We start from the raw sequence: 18,007 nt of genomic DNA, 5'->3' as shown, positions 1-18,007 counted from the left end.
ATATCACGTAAGCACTTGAAGAATGTTTCAGTGTAGTTGCAAATTAATTATACCTAGTAATAATAAATTATAGTAATAAAGAAAAACTTGAATCCTAAGATATAACAAAGTGTACAAGATCAGACAATCTTTTTAAAAACGTGTGTTATAGCAAAGGTAGTAAAACAAACTATTCGCAGAGTGACACTTATCTGAGAGTACACTCGCTCTTCGAACCTGACCCAAATAAAACACCGCTATCGTCGACGTAGATTTGTTGGCGGAGTAAAGAATTTACTGCTCACCTCTGTCCCGGGTCAAGCTTTCCACATGTACCAGAAAAGCAAAGCTTCACTAATATTATGAATGTCTTCTTCTGCACGCGTGTATTTTTATTTAACTAAAAGCATAAATATAAAAAGCATATGTGAATTCCTTTACACTCGATGTTGTCTACATACAACTACATTTACATCTTTTATTACAGTTTTGTAAATTAATTTACGGGTCTAATATAATCTTAAATCTTTTTATAAAATATTAATTCTTATACGTGCACTAAATAAATAAATATATATACAATTACGGATTTTCACTGATCCTGATAAAAATAAATTAACATGTAACACTCCGTGTTATTTCATTCAAGCCTAATGAAACTATTTCGAAACGCATAAAAAACTTGCTACCATTTTATTGCCAAAAGTGAACTCAATTTAAAATGAAATACTCTCGTAACTTGCGAGCCTAGCAGGTAATTCCGACAGAAGCACTGAAGCGATTTTGAAAAGCACCTCGCATTTTTTAGCAAACAACACATGCGGCACGGGAATTCCTACCCACGCTATATCAAACATATCATAGGTAGTGTTTACAACGAGTGCGAACGGCCAACGGCGACTGCGCAACATGCTCCAGCATAACTTTTTACTCAGTTTTGTTGAGGCGCACCTGAAAAAAAGTTACAGTTAGCTACCCAGTAATTCACTACAACATGATATGCAAACGGTACCGCCTGAATAATCACATTTTGTGCTATCCCTTTGTTGCAGGACGCCTGGACAAAAACTTTTATGATTTGTTCGCAACGAAATTGCCTCCACATTACAATACAACGGAACGATATTTTCAATTTTTAGTAGACTTCAAAAATAAGAAGGTTCAATCAATTTGGCCGTATTTTTTGTGTTTATAGTCTCCTCTTCTTTCACTTCAGCGATTGTGAACCGATTTCTATGATTATATTTTCCAAAAATTTTTTTAAATCGACATTAGCTAAAGCAAATCTGTTATGAACACACATAGAGTGCACATTAAAATATCATTAAAAATAAGGTTTTTACTTAAATCAGCTTAATTTTTTTGATTCTTATTTCTCTATATATATTACGATTTTTTACTTAAGAATTCACATTTTAAGAGTGATTTTTTATTAACAAAAAACAAATGCAAAATAATTTAATTAATTTGCTTTCAATTTAAAATAATCTACATTAATTTTAATGGTAGGCACTTAGTTTCGATTGAAACATTTTCCATTATCGAATTACCCAGACACAGAGAAGTCAATCTATGATAGGAAATTGAATGGGATGGAATTAAAATGAAAGTAGCCATTCGGACTTTTTATTCAATGACCCATATGACGATAAAACCTTATTGTAAGAGTATTTTCATTTAAAACGTTCGATTCGATCGTAGTGAATACAGATTGGCACTATGCCGCTAAGGACGTGTCTACTGACATGCCCCTACTGCTAGTCCCGGGGATTCCCTGTACTGTAAGTTGTCGTAATAAATGCAGTAAGACTTATTTATTTATTTGAGGGTACTTTTGATACTGTCATTAGAAAAAAAATTATTCGACAACATAAAGATAAAGATAAAAGTTTACATACAATGATATGTTAATTTTATAGACATTTTTCATTTACCTAATGCCAATCAATATTAAATATACATAATGTATACAGGTATATTTTCGAACAATATTTATTTTTAACTTCTTAAACTTATCTAGCAGTTAATTAGAAATATGCTTTCATATATTGCCATTGAACTGCAATACACCGACATTACATTTATTTGCAGTTTTCTTGTACTTAAGCAATTTATGTAAGGATATTACAATATATTGGGAACACTAGTCTCTATTCCTCCTAAATCATCAAAATAAGTGCTATTAGGAGCTTAGCTGTTATATTTGTGTATATTACTTTATAACTTATTCATATTTATGTATATAATTCAATGCTCTAATTTTTCTACAATTGTGGCAATGAAACATACGGTCAATAGCCGCAAAAATGTTTCGTGTTGTTTGGAATGAACTGTAACAAACATTACTGAATTATTAGGGTTTTTTTATGTTGTTTTAATATTACATTTATACATTTTTTTCTTTTTATCAATAAATCGTATAGAATATATTTAATCGGAGGTAGGCCTTTGTGAAATTTCGCCTATTAGGTGCCACCCTACCATTACGTATTCTACCGTCAAACAGCAGTATAATATTGTTGTGTTCCTGTTCGAAGGGTAAATGAAGCAGTGTTACAACAGACACAAGGGACATAGCTTACCATCAGGGGGCCGATAATTTAAATAAAAATAAAGTATGTCAAGTAACGAAATAAAAAATATAATGGTAATTTTTTTTCTTTATTCGCTATCTCGCATTTATTTTTGATCGGTGCTATGTGGGTACATGAAAAATATAATTCTGCAAACTTTTTCTGGCTGAATCAAATATTCTTCGGGGATACATTTGCTGGTTGATTGGTGACATCATTAGCGATAAACAAGCTCTTACGATACCCAGGGTTCAGATGCGCTGGATTTTATTCTACTTTGCTGGGCCCATATAAGTGATCACAATTTTTTTTTTTTAATTATGAAATTATTGACATGACTTAATCACATACTGCTTCTGGTACAAATGCGACAGCTATTTTATTTATTTTTTTATTAAATATTCTTTACGGTGAAGGAAAACATCGTGAGGAAACCTGCAAGTGTCTAATTTCACTGAAATTCTGCCACATGTGTATTCCACCAACTCACTCTGGAGCAGCGTGGTGAAATAAACTCCAAACCTTCTCAAAAAAAGGGAGATGAGGCCTTTGGCCCAACAGTGGGACATTCACAGGCTGTTACGGACGGACGGATACGGATTTTATTCAAGCATCTATTTTAATTAGTTAAAAATAAAAATATTGAATTTACTATAAAATACATAAAACACTTCAATACTATAATAAATCACGGCATGTTCGGGTGTTTATATCTATCACTGCGATAATCTATATAGTAACGGAGGGAGGGAGGGCTATGTAAAACACAATAGTAACCGACTTATAAAAATGCTTACAAATATAATACCTTTGTATATTGACAGATGAAGAAGAAATTAAAAAAATTAACATATTTTCTGTTCCTACCATTTAAAACATGCTCGTAACATTATGTTATATCTAGTTCCTGAAACATTGCAACATACAATTTGATGATATAAGCACAAAACAATACTCTCAAATTATCTAAAACTTGAACCAACCATTACCAACATCTGAGGACTTAACAATCCATCACAATGAGTTTAAAAATTGAAATATATAAAACTTGAAAGCGTCTGACGCAGTATACAACGCTAACGATAATTTAGGAGATATAGAAAAGTTTGAAATAGCGTGTACGTAATAAGTGAAATAATTAATTTACAACGACATTATTTTGTTATTTGGAAATTGATGTAATTAATTATATTTTGCAAGTCTAGATTTAAACAAATCTTAAAGATTAATACTTTGACGCGTATAAGAGACTCACACAAGCAAATACACATATTCTTAAAATTAAATAAAAGTATAAATTTTATTGTATTTTATTTCAAATAATTTAGAATTAGAATAAATACATTTTTATATTAACTATGTATGATTGTACAAATGTAGAAGTCATCTACAGGTTGATGCAGTTATCTCAATATGCAAGTCACATTGCATCCCGGAAACAATCTGAAAGGCCACAAACTCTTGGATTATCGCCAGTGGCCTGACGTGGATTTGTTACAAGAGTATAAAATTCAGTGTTCACTCGCCCTAAGTCTTTTATTGGGACAAAAAACCAGTAGAGAATCAACATTACAATTATAGTAAATACCATGAATAGTTTTTTAGTTTCTTATGTTTTATATTTCATATAATTTAAAATTATATATTTCACATTATTTTAAAAGTACTTTTATGTACTAGGAAAGATGAAAAAAAAAACTATATTTAAAAATAATTTTTAAATATACACGCACTTAAATTGACGAATCTATAACTATTATTTTGCATAATATGAAAGATTTTTAAATGTTGCCATTATTAAAAATGTATTACTCTCAACATAATATTCTAAAAAAAACTTCTTTTACAACTTAACAAGCTATTTAAAAGCTGAACTATATAGCCAGTAGCTTGAAGAAAACTCTTCACAATCGTCGGGTCGGGTTTTTTAGTTTTTTTTCTATTTGCTTTCTAACTTCTAAACGAGTATTCCTTGTATTTCTCAATTCCCGCTATCCGTCGACACAGAGGGGCGTTCCGACTCACATCGGGAAACTGTCGGATTACGCGCCGCGACCGCAAACGAAAACTTTCATCCTTTACCGTTTTTATGCCCCTAACAACTGATGCCTAAATTAAGTACTTCAAATATAAGCAACATTTACGCTATTTACAATTTCGTACGATTCCAATCGCGTCCCGCATACCGAATGAGGCAGACCTCAATAATTACCATTTATAAAGGCGCTTAATGAGCTATTTCAACTGGAGTTCCAAAATTTTTCGCTATAATTTTCCCTTTGCTTAAGTAGACATATTCTTACGATTATCTAAAAAAGAAAATGTTGAAAAATAAACCAAAAGGTACTTTTATGCTCGACGTGTATGCAAAGGGATATAATTTGTACATAAAAGCGGTAAAAAGACTTTATAATACGTGGAAGGGTCATTACACGGTCGTTGAGTTCACAGCACTTGCAAAAACAACCTCGAAATGAGACGCACTGTACTTTGTGCCTATTATATATTAAACGTGCGAAACGTATTTGGTGTCTTGCTATAATATTTATTCAGCTTGATACGAAGAGACCGTTGCATAACGAAAAAACTTAACCAAAAACGTAACGACTTAAAGAAAATTACATTAATTTCATTATAATTATTACTGTTAATTACAATAAAAAAATAATTTCTTTTGGTTAAGTAATGCCGAGATGGCCACTGGGCCATCCAATCCATCCATCTTACCACTGGGCAAGAACGCGTGATTCTTAACCGATGATCGTGGATTTAAACCCTTTTTTTAACGCTGGAATAACGCGTTACGCGATTCCCCCACGGGAACAGTGAGGGGTATGTGAGGCTCGCCAGTGTCCAAGGCACCGAGTGCGCCCCAAATATCAGAATACCCACTAAAAAACCAGCAGTACCCTTTCCGTCTTAACGAGGAGCGCCACGGGATCGCTTTCGCATGCTGCCGTGAAATCGTGGGTTCAATCCCGGGCAAGCACCACTGAATTTTCATGTGCTTAATTTGTAATTTGTGATTATAATTCATCTCGTGCTTTACGGTGTAGGAAAACATCGTGAGGAAACCTGCATGCGTCTAATTTTACTGAAATTCTGCCACATATGTATTCCACCAACACACATTGGAGCAGCGTGGTGGAATAAGCTTCAAAACCTTCTCCTCAAAAAGGAAGAGGAATCCTTTAGTCCAGCAGTGGGACATTCACAGACTGTTACAAATTAATACTAGATTACATTCAAAATTAAATTTAAAATTCCACTTTCAATTTCAAGGAGACAGAGAAAGTTTAATCAAAAACAGTCTTTATAAGATATCTGCACCTTTATTTATAAGTTAAAATAAACCCCTGAAAAGATATTTTCTATAAAAACTATTCCTATAGTCAAATTTTTCGTTCGTTTTTCATAGTTGAAATATTGAATATAGTACAAATCCGGCTCTGTCATCACCCCCCGTTTTCCTACTTGAATTAATGGCTAACGTAATTAAAGTAGTAAATACAGGTGTGCTTTTTAGCCTCACCCAGCGGACTAACAGCGTTTGTGCGTATAATATGAGACGTAGTAGAAGAAAATGAAAAAAAAACTCTTAATTTACTCGTTTTTAAATGAGCTTCGTTAAGGAAGACGGCTTATTCACAGACAGAAAATTAAGAAAAGATTGTGGTTTTTTTCAATTTTCTAATTTGGACACAATATGCTATTACCACTTCTTATTCATTACATATTATTATTACTTTACTAAAAACCCATTATCACAATAATATTAATTTGTAATATATCATTTTTGTTATCTTTATCAATAACGTGAGTTAACGTGAATGTACATTCGATTTATAGATTTGTTTCTACAATAATCATAATGATAAAAATTACCGTTTTTTGGGCTTCTTACGATAACTACTCATGCGATTGAAGTTAATCTTAACTTCATAATATACTTCCGTGTGATCATACATAATATATTGTATATTGACTACCTCGTTGGTCTAGTGGCTTGATGTAAGGCCGCAGACCCGGAGGTCCTGGGTTCAATTCCTAGGTCGGGCCAATAAAAAGTTATTGGGTTTTTTCTGTCAGAAAATTCTCAGTAGCAGCCCGAAGACTGGAATTTGGAAGTGTGTAAGCCGTTGGTCCTGCGCTTGAACTCTTTCCCTCAGATTATGAGAGCTAGGGAATAGAGAGTGCACCTGTGTTTGCGCACACACTTATGCACTATAATATCTCCTGCGTAGTTAATCCTGCCTAATCTCTCTTGGGATTGGCCGCCGTGGCCGAAATTATCTGGAGGACATTATTATTATTATATTGTATATTGTGTCAACGTAATTAGAATAAGATGACAATTTGTGACAACTCCCGGAAATTTGATGATCTTACAACATTTTTTTTTTAACTGATTCAGTATGTTTATATATCTAATATATATAAATGAGTAATTCTTGTATATATAAATAAACAGGTTTACATTAGGCTATTGGTTTCAATTATTTAAAAACAGATTTGAAGATTTTTTGAATATTAATCAATTTGGGAAGAAATTTTGTTTAGAAGTTTACCTTTTTTAGATGTTAGTGATATGGATATCGGTTTTTAGGCTTTAGTAAAAACCAGATGGTATAGTGTTTTCATAACCTAAGACGGTGGATTAGGGGATGAAAGTTTGCATGGAAGTTCTTCATTTTTCAAGTTATAAATTTATGAATATGATATCACGCTTCTGTTTATGTGTTAAAAAAAATTGAATAATGTTTTTGATAATTTAAATGATAAAATTAAAAAATAATTGTAATAGGTTTTGTGCAAATTCATCTTCTAGGAGTGGAAAATTTTATTATATATGGAAGTTCGTCATCTTTGTCAATAAAATCATGGGTCATCAGTATTTATGCTTTTGCTTAAAGTTAATATATGACAGCATTAAAAAAATCATTACCTATGAGGAATAAACAAACGAACGGGAAAGGCGAAGGAGGAACAAACTAATTATTTTCGTAATTTATCCATTTAAAAACGCTTACAAGTTATTTCAATGTTTAGATATTTGCATATTAAATATTTATTTCTATTTAATCAGTGTTCTAATGGTTACAATTAAAAGTATTTTTTTAAAAACCGCATAGATTAAGTTGATGTGTAAGTATTGAGTGCATTTGTTACAGTCTAGCTTTATTAAAACGCCAAATAATGTGTTCCTTAATCACGTTTTGAAAAATAGATATATTTAACAGAAATTTGTAAAGTTTGAATAAAAACTATTGAATTTATGTGAAGTAATATTTCAGTCGTCATTTCAAAAATCATTTGGGCCATCATATATAGTTATTTGTAAGCTTCTCTTTGTTTTGAAATTTTAGTAAGTTTTCGTTGCAGTTTCCGTTAATCCATTGATTTGATTCCGAAATCTGGACTCAAACCGTACTTCGGCTAGATTCATATTCCATAGAAGTAACGTTTCAAAATGAAAATTTCGGACGGATGGCCGGTAAATACATTTAAGTCCTGTCACGTTTACTGAATATCTTGCGCTATTTTTCTGTCATAGTAATAACAATTACTTTAGAGAAAATAATATAAAATATTGAACTTTATATCATCATTGTTCGGTAAGATAATGAAATCAAGGCTAATATCATTACAACCCAAATCATGTTATATGATCCTATCAATATATTAATCGATTTTCCGTTAACGCACCATAGAACTAAGAACGGGTTTCACAGAGATTCATTTTGATTACGGACAGATTAAGGTCTAAGACCCGTGAGACACTGCACATGAGGACCTAGTGAAGCGACGATTAAATACGACCTCGCTGGATTAGCTTTCCCTTAATATAAAAGAGGGTCAGCCAATTTATGGGACCCTCGTATAATGAATTAGTGTCCAAATTGCCATTTGTATAAAACGAAAAAAATATATATTGAAACAAATGCGTAAAAAATTAAAGTATATTTGTGTTGTATTTCCAATATGTAGAACAGGAGGTTAACCTAGTAACAAACAAAAATAGAGAAGATGTATTGTATTATTTTCCAAGTTTCCATTGCACTTTACTTTAATCTGTTTAATTTAATTGCATAGCTATTGGATGTAAAAATATTTGGTAACTATCATAAAACTGTTATAAACTCCGTGTGACCAAAAGTTAAAATAACAATAAAATATAAACAAAAATTAAAAGTAAACAGCCTATTAATGTACCACTGCTAGGCTAAGCCTCCTCTCTCTTTTAAAAAGAAGTTTGAAGCTTATTCCACCACATTGCTCAAATGCAGGTTGGTGAGATACACACTCGGATTTTCTTACGAATCTCCCGATGCACATGAAATTTCAGTGGTGCTTGCCTGGGTGAACCCACAAACATCGGTTAAAACTCACGCATTTTAACCGCCTAGCATCCGAGCTCTAAATATAAACAAATACTTAGTATTTAATACTCGACAATACACGAATGACCTTTAATTATATTAATGCTATCTTGCTGGGATTTTAAATGGAATTTTTACATAATTTCTGATTAATATTTTATAAATTATATTATCTAATCTGATAGTAATGCGTTAAAATTAATTTAAATCATTATATACATCGTTTAATTTTTCAAGTCTTTAATCGTTTATCTTTATAGGAAAAACCAATTCAATTCAAACATGCTTATTAAATTATTATTTATTACTTTATTGTATTTTTATTATGATATGTTATTACCAGAAAAAACATAATATGTAAGTATGTATTATCTTGTCTGTTTATTTAGAAGGATCTGTATCTTAAGGGGCTAAATTTAAACATAAAAGGTGTCGTTAGATTAGTTAAATTAATAGTGTCCAAAAAATGTAATGTAAGGTTTTATTAAAAAGAGACAAAATATCATAGAAAATAATTTAACTACTAAACAGATTTATTTATTTTTAAATTTTAATGAACGAAAAATGTAATTTAGTATAATTTTGTCAATGTGTTTATAATCAAAACATTTTTATCCTTTGATTAAAACCGATTATATTGAGATAGATAAGATATATTTTACATAAAAGGATCTGGAAATAACGAATCGAAAGACTGTTATCCACGATGAAGACTTTGCTGGTTTCGGTTGTACTAGCTGTTGCTATCAGCGCTGTGTATGGAGAAGCCAATTACGATGGCGCATCTGTGTACGATTATCACAGAACAGTTGGTATTCCACTAGCTAGCAAAGTAAAGACCGCTGAAGAATTAGGTTTGAAATACTACCCCAGAATTGTTGGTGGTTCGATCACTGACATCCAGCAGGTTCCCTACCAGGTAAATATTATTAACGTTAATTTGGTCAAGAGTTAGTTAAGATGAACAGTGCCTAAACAAATGACTAATCATAACTGAAAATTCGATCTTACAAACAAAATTGTTCAACCACTGTGTTTAAATTTGCTTAATTTGTATTTATAGTTTTGAATTAATTTTTTTTTTAATCTTCTGCTTGACGACTCCTCTTAAGAAAAAAATATTTTTATTATTTATAAAAAAAGCTTGCAGCTTTTTTTATAAATAATAAAATGAAACACTCATTCAAAAACTAAATATATAATATCCTTAATTAGGCTTTAAAATAAAATGATGTTAAAATTTTATGCAGCAATTAAAAGAAGTAATTTACACTATCATTTATATTATCAATATAAGGGTACATATAATGCGTTTAAAAATTGAATAATTATAATAGAATATTTCTTATGTAACTTAAAACGACTAAATATTTTAATGATATTTTTTTTTGTATTCAGGCTGGACTCGTTATTACTATCTTATTCGTCCTCACCTCTATGTGCGGCGGTTCGCTGATTTCCAATACTCGCGTTTTGACCGCTGCTCACTGCTACACGGATGGCATTTTGACTGCTCAGTCTATCACTGTCGTCCTCGGTTCCAACACCATCTTCACTGGAGGTCATCGCATTGCCACCACCGATATCGCAGTCCACCCTAACTGGACACCTTCAAACGCCGCTAACGACATTGCTGTTATTCGCATTCCTTCAGCAGCATTCACTAGTACGTATTATAAACATGGGACTAAAAAAAAGATAAGCACTAAAATGTTATATTGATATAATCTCTTGTGGTTGCAAAATTATATAAAATCAAGACCTGTATCGAAATATTTGCATCACTTAACTTTATACCTAACTTAGTTGAACAAAATATCATTCATATATTCAAAATATTATACCTTAATTTTAGCTGTAATCCAGCCCATCGCTCTCCCGAGTGGCGGCCAGCTTGTCAACAATTTCGTTGATTGGAACGCTCTTGCATCCGGATATGGTCTAACCAGAGACGGTAAGATATTAATTTCGTTATATTTAAAAAAAAGGCCGGCAACGCACATACAAGCCCCTTGGTATTGTTGGTGTCTATGAGCGGTGGTAGTCACTTTCCATCTTTTCATTCTTACATAGGTGTACTATTTGGTAATATTCATATAAGTCAACTTATTTTCTTCATTTCGGAAGTTAACACAACTTCCCTTAAAATTATATATTTGAGTCAAAATTTCCAACTGAATTCTAAGACAGTTCTACCCAAACAAATTTTTTTTCATCTATTTGATATATCATTTTTATCACACAGGTGGCTCAATTCCAACGAGCCAAAGACTTAGCTCCGTGAACCTCAGCGTCATAACCAATGCTCAATGCACTGCTGTATACGGCACCGACTTCGTCCATGCCTCAAATATCTGCACCAGCGGTGAAGGCGGCAGAGGAACTTGCCAAGGTGACTCTGGTGGACCTTTAGCCGTTAACATCGCTGGCAGACAGGTCTTGGTAAGTACAAGTATATATATATAATTCATAATATTTAACAATAAACGGCTTTACCTATAAATATTGTGATGGGATGATTATTAATAATGCTCTCTTTCATACAAATGTCAAATCAAATATGTTAGAAAGAGAAAAATAAGTATTTAGCTAAAAAAACACTAAAAAACGTATATAAATAAGGCCGAAAGTTTTACGTTTATTTTATTTTATACAAGCTTAAATCAATTTAAAATGTGTATATGTTTTATCTTATTTAGATCGGAGTGACATCATATGGAGCCAGAGCTGGTTGTGAGGCCGGTTTCCCTGCAGCTTTCGCAAGAGTTACTTCATACGTATCTTGGATCAATAGCCAATAAATAATAGTCTCACTTATATAAACCAGCTTGTTTTTCTAAAATTCAACATCTCTATATACCAGTGATGACACTTATGATGTCCGTTTGGTCGATTTCGGATTATGCAGGCATTATCAAGAAATATCAGTTGGCTATTCCTGGCGAGGGAGTTATTATATTGCACAAGTGTGTACATAAACACAGGTGTATTCACTATTCCCTCACTCTCAATCCGATGGAACAGTAAGTCTTTCAGTAATCAGTAAGCATGACCAGGAGTTCATATATCATGCCAACCTTACGTGATTTCTAAAGCACGGGAGAATAATGCCAATTATTTATAGAGTAAACAGAATTTTGAACCCAGAGCCTCAGGATCGGTGGCACTGCGAACGATACTATCAGTCTGATAATAAAATTGTGAACCCAGCTGTTCTTGATATCTTAACCTTTAACAATTTGACTCACCAGACATCTCTATTTGTACCATATTTGTATAATTTACCTACAAATTATACACAAACGTCATAATTACAGCACTTAGTTCCTTAATTAAGACATTCGTAAGCTCAATAAATAATACATACATACATATGTAGCACTCAAAACGCTTAGATACCTTTGCACTTAGCTTAAAACGTTTCGATTAGTACCTTTGTAATATTACAAAATTAACAAAATGTTATAGGCTCAAGGAATATTTATTTAAATAAGCGACTTACTCGTCGAGATTAGAACGGCTACAAGAAACAGTATGAAGATATATAACTCGCATATCATAAGAGTCACAAGTAAAGTCACTTCGTATAGTTAAAATCTTGAAATATTAAAACAAGTAAAACAGATAGATACGATAATTATTTTTAATTATTATAACATCTGCTGACAATGTTACAAACAATGTCCGGGCCGCATTGATGCGCAATACCTGTTCGTGATTGCTTCTGACATATCTCATATTTTGTTTTTTATTATTTATTGTGTTTATTACTTATATAAAATTATTATCATTAGGTTAGTAACGGCGACTGAGACATAAATTAAAGCTAGTACCAGTAGCAAATATACCGTTGCATATTTCAGGAGCTCAATGCTTAGTCTATCGTGCTCCGTTGACTTAACTATCTGAATCGTCTTGGTAACGTTTAAAACTTCTGTCAAGCAAACTAAGAATTATTCCTATCTTTAAAAGTGTTTACTACGTCTTTATTAAAAATACAAAAAGAAAATAAAATCAAAATTGGTGCATTTATTATCAAAAGAAATATGCTCTTCTGGAAATTCTACTTTAAACTTTGTATTTAAACTTTCGCTCAAAAACATCTTATATTCAGCAGTGGTTAGTTTTAATTTATTTATATCATTTAATAGTTATTTATTTCATGTAATGATGTCACTGAATGGAGATACAGGGTTACATAATTACTATTTGGTAAAGAGAAAAGCTTGAAGTACGCAATTACACATAACGATTGTAATGTGTAATTGTATAACTATTCACTCACACATAGAAACCGCAGATAGAACTAAAGAATATAATAAAAAAAATGTGCGGTAGGGGGATCCCCAAATGCAATGAAGTTCTTTGCGATATTTTTTTAACTCAAAACGTGTTTTAAATTTCGTATCATCGTATCTTTATTAATATTATAAACGTGTATATTACTAATATTATAAATATTAGTATAGACATAGATTACGTGCGAAGCCGCCGATGTTTTCCTTCACCGTCAAGCACGAGATGAATTATAAACACAAATTACAAATAAGGCAAATGAAAATTCAGTGGTGCTTGCCCGTATTTGAACCTACGATCATCGGTTAAGATTCACGCGTTCTAACCACTAGGCCATCTCGGCTTTTTATAGGCTTAAGATATAAGACAACAAATTTCTCATTTTTGACGGCAGATTAACAGTGTAAGGAATAATAACTATAACTAATTGTGCCAATCTCTATAGGCAGTAGTGACCACTCATCATCTAACAGCCAATTTATTCATCTGCCATCCTATTAAAAAATATGTATTTGTACATATTCGTAACGAACAACATTTGAAATAAAACAAATAAAAAAACTGACTTAACATTTCACATGTACATACGTCTGTGTATGAGCTGAATGTTAACAAGATACCAATTAGTGTGTATATTGAAAATACTATTATTCTACAATGCCGATCCAGCCAATTTACCTATCGTCCAGTCTGAGTCATATGTTTCAACAGTCATCGCCTCTGGCTGTAGCATAACAAGAGACTGCAACGATACATATACCATACTATAGGTATACTGTATCACATATAATAATGTATACAATTCAAGTTTACACAGCCCGAATGCATCTAAAGCAAATACTAATGTAGAACGGAAATGTTCAAGTATAAATAAATAAAAACTATGTTTCAGTGGTGCTTGCCTGGGTGAACCCACAAACATCGGTTAAAACTCACGCATTTTAACCGCCTAGCATCTGAGCTCTAAATATAAACAAATACTTAGTATTTAATACTCGACAATACACGAATGACCTTTAATTATATTAATGCTATCTTGCTGGGATTTTAAATGGAATTTTTACATAATTTCTGATTAATATTTTATAAATTATATTATCTAATCTGATAGTAATGCGTTAAAATTAATTTAAATCATTATATACATCGTTTAATTTTTCAAATCTTTAATCGTTTATCTTTATGGGAAAAACCAATTCAATTCAAACATGCTTACTAAATTATTATTTATTACTTTATTGTATTTTTATTATGATATTTTATTGCGAGAAAAAACATAATATGTAAGTATGTATTATCTTGTCTGTTTATTTACGAGGATCTGTGTCTTAAGGGGCTAAATTTAAACATAAAAGGTGTCGTTAGATTGTTTAAATGAATAGTGTCCAAAAAATGTAATATAAGGTTTTATTAAAAAGAGACAAAATATCATAGAAAATAATTTAACTACTAAACAGATTTATTTATTCGTAAATTTTAATGAATCTAAAATGTAATGTAAATGTAATGTCATTTGTTTATAATCAAAACATTTTTATCCTTTGATTAAAACTGATTATATTCAGATAGATAAGATGTATTTTATATAAAAGAATCTGGAAATAAACAAATCGAAAAACTGTTATCCACGATGAAGACTTTGCTGGTTTCGGTTGTACTAGCTGTTGCTATCAGCGCTGTGTATGGAGAAAATAATTACGATGGCGCTTCTGTGTACGATTACCATAGAACAGTTGGTATTCCATTAGCTAGCAAAGTAAAGACCGCTGAAGAATTAGGTTTGAAATACTACCCCAGAATCGTTGGTGGTTCGATCACTGATATCGAGCAAGTTCCCTACCAGGTAAATATATATTTAAGGGTACATATAATGCGTTTAAAAATTGAATAATTATAATAGAATATTTCTTATGTAACTTAAAACGACTAAATATTTTAATGATATTTTTTTTTGTATTCAGGCTGGACTCGTTATTACTATCTTATTCGTCCTCACCTCTATGTGCGGCGGTTCGCTGATTTCCAATACTCGCGTTTTGACCGCTGCTCACTGCTACACGGATGGCATTTTGACTGCTCAGTCTATCACTGTCGTCCTCGGTTCCAACACCATCTTCACTGGAGGTCATCGCATTGCCACCACCGATATCGCAGTCCACCCTAACTGGACACCTTCAAACGCCGCTAACGACATTGCTGTTATTTACCTTCCTTCTCCAGTAATAACTAGTAGTACGTATTATAAACAGGGGATTAAAAAAAAAGATAAGCACTACAATTTTATATAGATATAATCTTGTGTGGTTGCAAAATTATGTAAAATCAAGATCTATTTCGAAAGATTTACATCACTTAACTATATACTTAACTTAGTTGAACAAAATATCATTCATTATTCAAAATGTTATTCCTTAATTTTAGCTGGAATCCAGCCCATCGTTCTCCCTAGTGCCGATCAGCTTGGTAACGATTTCAATGGTTTTAACGCTCTTGCATCCGGATATGGTCTAACCAGAGACGGTAAGATATTAATTTCGTTATATTTAAAAAAAGGCCGGCAACGCACATACAAGCCCCTTGGTATTGTTGGTGTCTATGAGCGGTGGTAGTCACTTTCCATCTTTTCATTCTTACATAGGTGTACTATTTGGTAATATTCATATAAGTCAAATTATTTTCTTCATTTCGGAAGTTAACACAACTTCCCTTAAAATTATATATTTCAGTCAAAATTTCCAACTGAATTCTAAGACAGTTCTACCCAAACAAATTTTTTTTCATCTATTTGATATATCATTTTTATCACACAGGTGGCTCAATTCCAACGAGCCAAAGACTTAGCTCCGTGAACCTCAGCGTCATAACCAATGCTCAATGCACTGCTGTATACGGCACCGACTTCGTCCATGCCTCAAATATCTGCACCAGCGGTGAAGGCGGCAGAGGAACTTGCCAAGGTGACTCTGGTGGACCTTTAGCCGTTAACATCGCTGGCAGACAGGTCTTGGTAAGTACAAGTATATATATATAATTCATAATATTTAACAATTAATGGCTTTACCAATAAATATTGTGATGGGATGATTATTAATAATGCTCTCTTTCATACAAATGTCAAATCAAATATGTTAGAAAGAGAAAAATAAGTATTTAGCTAAAAAAACACTAAAAAACGTATATAAATAAGGCCGAAAGTTTTACGTTTATTTTATTTTATACAAGCTTAAATCAATTTAAAATGTGTATATGTTTTATCTTATTTAGATCGGAGTGACATCATATGGAGCCAGAGCTGGTTGTGAGGCCGGTCTCCCTGCAGCTTTCGCAAGAGTTACTTCATACGTATCTTGGATCAATAGCCAATAAATAATAATCTCACTTATATAAACCAGCTTGTTTTTCTAAAATTAAACATCTCTATATACCAGTGATGACACTTATGATGTCCGTTTGGTCGATTTCGGATATAGCACCCGTTATCAAGAAAGATCAGTTGGCTATTCCTGGCGTGGGAGTTATTATATTGCACAAGTGTGTACATAAACACAGGTGTATTCACTATTCCCTCACTCTCAATCCGATGGAACAGTAAGTCTTTCAGTAATCAGTAAACATGACCAGGAGTTCATATATCATGCCAACCTTACGTGATTTCTAAAGCACGGGAGAATAATGCCAATTATTTATAGAGTAAACAGAATTTTGAACCCAGAGCCCCGGGATCGGTGGCGCTGCGAACTATACTATCAGTCTGATAATAAAATTATGAACCCAGCTGTTCTTGATATCTTAACCTTTAACAATTTGACTCACCAGACATCTCTATTTGTACCATATTTGTATAATTTACCTACAAATTATACACAAACGTCATAATTACAGCACTTAGTTCCTTAATTAAGACATTCGTAAGCTCAATAAATAATACATACATACATATGTAGCACTCAAAACGCTTAGATACCTTTGCACTTAGCTTAAAACGTTTCGATTAGTACCTTTGTAATATTACAAAATTAACAAAATGTTATAGGCTCAAGGAATATTTATTTAAATAAGCGACTTACTCGCCGAGATTAGAACGGCTACAAGAAACAGTATGAAGATATATAACTCGCATATCATAAGAGTCACACGTAAAGTCACTTCGTATAGTTAAAATCTTGAAATATTAAAAGAAGTAAAACAGATAGATACGATAATTATTTTTAATTATTATAACATCTGCTGACAATGTTACAAACAATGTCCGGGCCGCATTGATGCGCAATACCTGTTCGTGATTGCTTCTGACATATCTCATATTTTGTTTTTTATTATTTATTGTGTTTATTACTTATATAAAATTGTTATCATTAGATTAGTAACAGCGACTGAGACATAAATTAAAGCTAGTACCAGTAGCAAATATACCGTTGCATATTTCAGGAGCTCAATGCTTAGTCTATCGTGCTCCGTTGACTTAACTATCTGAATCGTCTTGGTAACGTTTAAAACTTCTGTCAAGCAAACTAAGAATTATTCCTATCTTTAAAAGTGTTTACTACGTCTTTATTAAAAATACAAAAAGAAAATAAAATCAAAATTGGTGCATTTATTATCAAAAGAAAAATGCTCTTCTGGAAATTCTACTTTAAACTTTGTATTTAAACTTTCGCTCAAAAACATTTTATATTTAGCAGTGGTTAGTTTTAATTTATTTATAGCATTTAATAGTTATTTATTTCATGTAATGATGTCACTGAATGGAGATACAGGGTTACATAATTACTATTTGGT

The 18,007-nt window shown here is 32.1% G+C and overlaps 1 protein-coding gene across 1 annotated transcript in view; it reads left to right on the top strand.

The window, feature by feature from the left end:
* Nucleotides 1-16,594, top strand: part of LOC126769740 (trypsin-4-like) — a 112,460-nt gene extending 95,866 nt beyond the window's left edge. Inside the window, exons 2-10 of the mRNA XM_050488657.1 lie at nucleotides 10,331-10,598; nucleotides 10,788-10,886; nucleotides 11,178-11,374; nucleotides 11,632-11,725; nucleotides 14,821-15,071; nucleotides 15,190-15,460; nucleotides 15,650-15,748; nucleotides 16,039-16,235; nucleotides 16,493-16,594. Of these exons, the coding sequence (XP_050344614.1) occupies nucleotides 10,370-10,598; nucleotides 10,788-10,886; nucleotides 11,178-11,374; nucleotides 11,632-11,725; nucleotides 14,821-15,071; nucleotides 15,190-15,460; nucleotides 15,650-15,748; nucleotides 16,039-16,235; nucleotides 16,493-16,594 (1,539 nt within the window). The 5' untranslated portion in view covers nucleotides 10,331-10,369. The remainder of the gene's footprint in view (nucleotides 1-10,330; nucleotides 10,599-10,787; nucleotides 10,887-11,177; nucleotides 11,375-11,631; nucleotides 11,726-14,820; nucleotides 15,072-15,189; nucleotides 15,461-15,649; nucleotides 15,749-16,038; nucleotides 16,236-16,492) is intronic.
* The last annotated feature ends 1,413 nt before the right edge of the window (nucleotides 16,595-18,007 follow it).

Source organism: Nymphalis io, chromosome 7 (genome assembly GCF_905147045.1).
Source record: "Nymphalis io chromosome 7, ilAglIoxx1.1, whole genome shotgun sequence".
NCBI lineage: Eukaryota > Metazoa > Arthropoda > Insecta > Lepidoptera > Nymphalidae > Nymphalis > Nymphalis io.
Note: the sequence above shows the minus strand (reverse complement) of the source record. Positions and strands in the feature narration are given on the sequence as shown.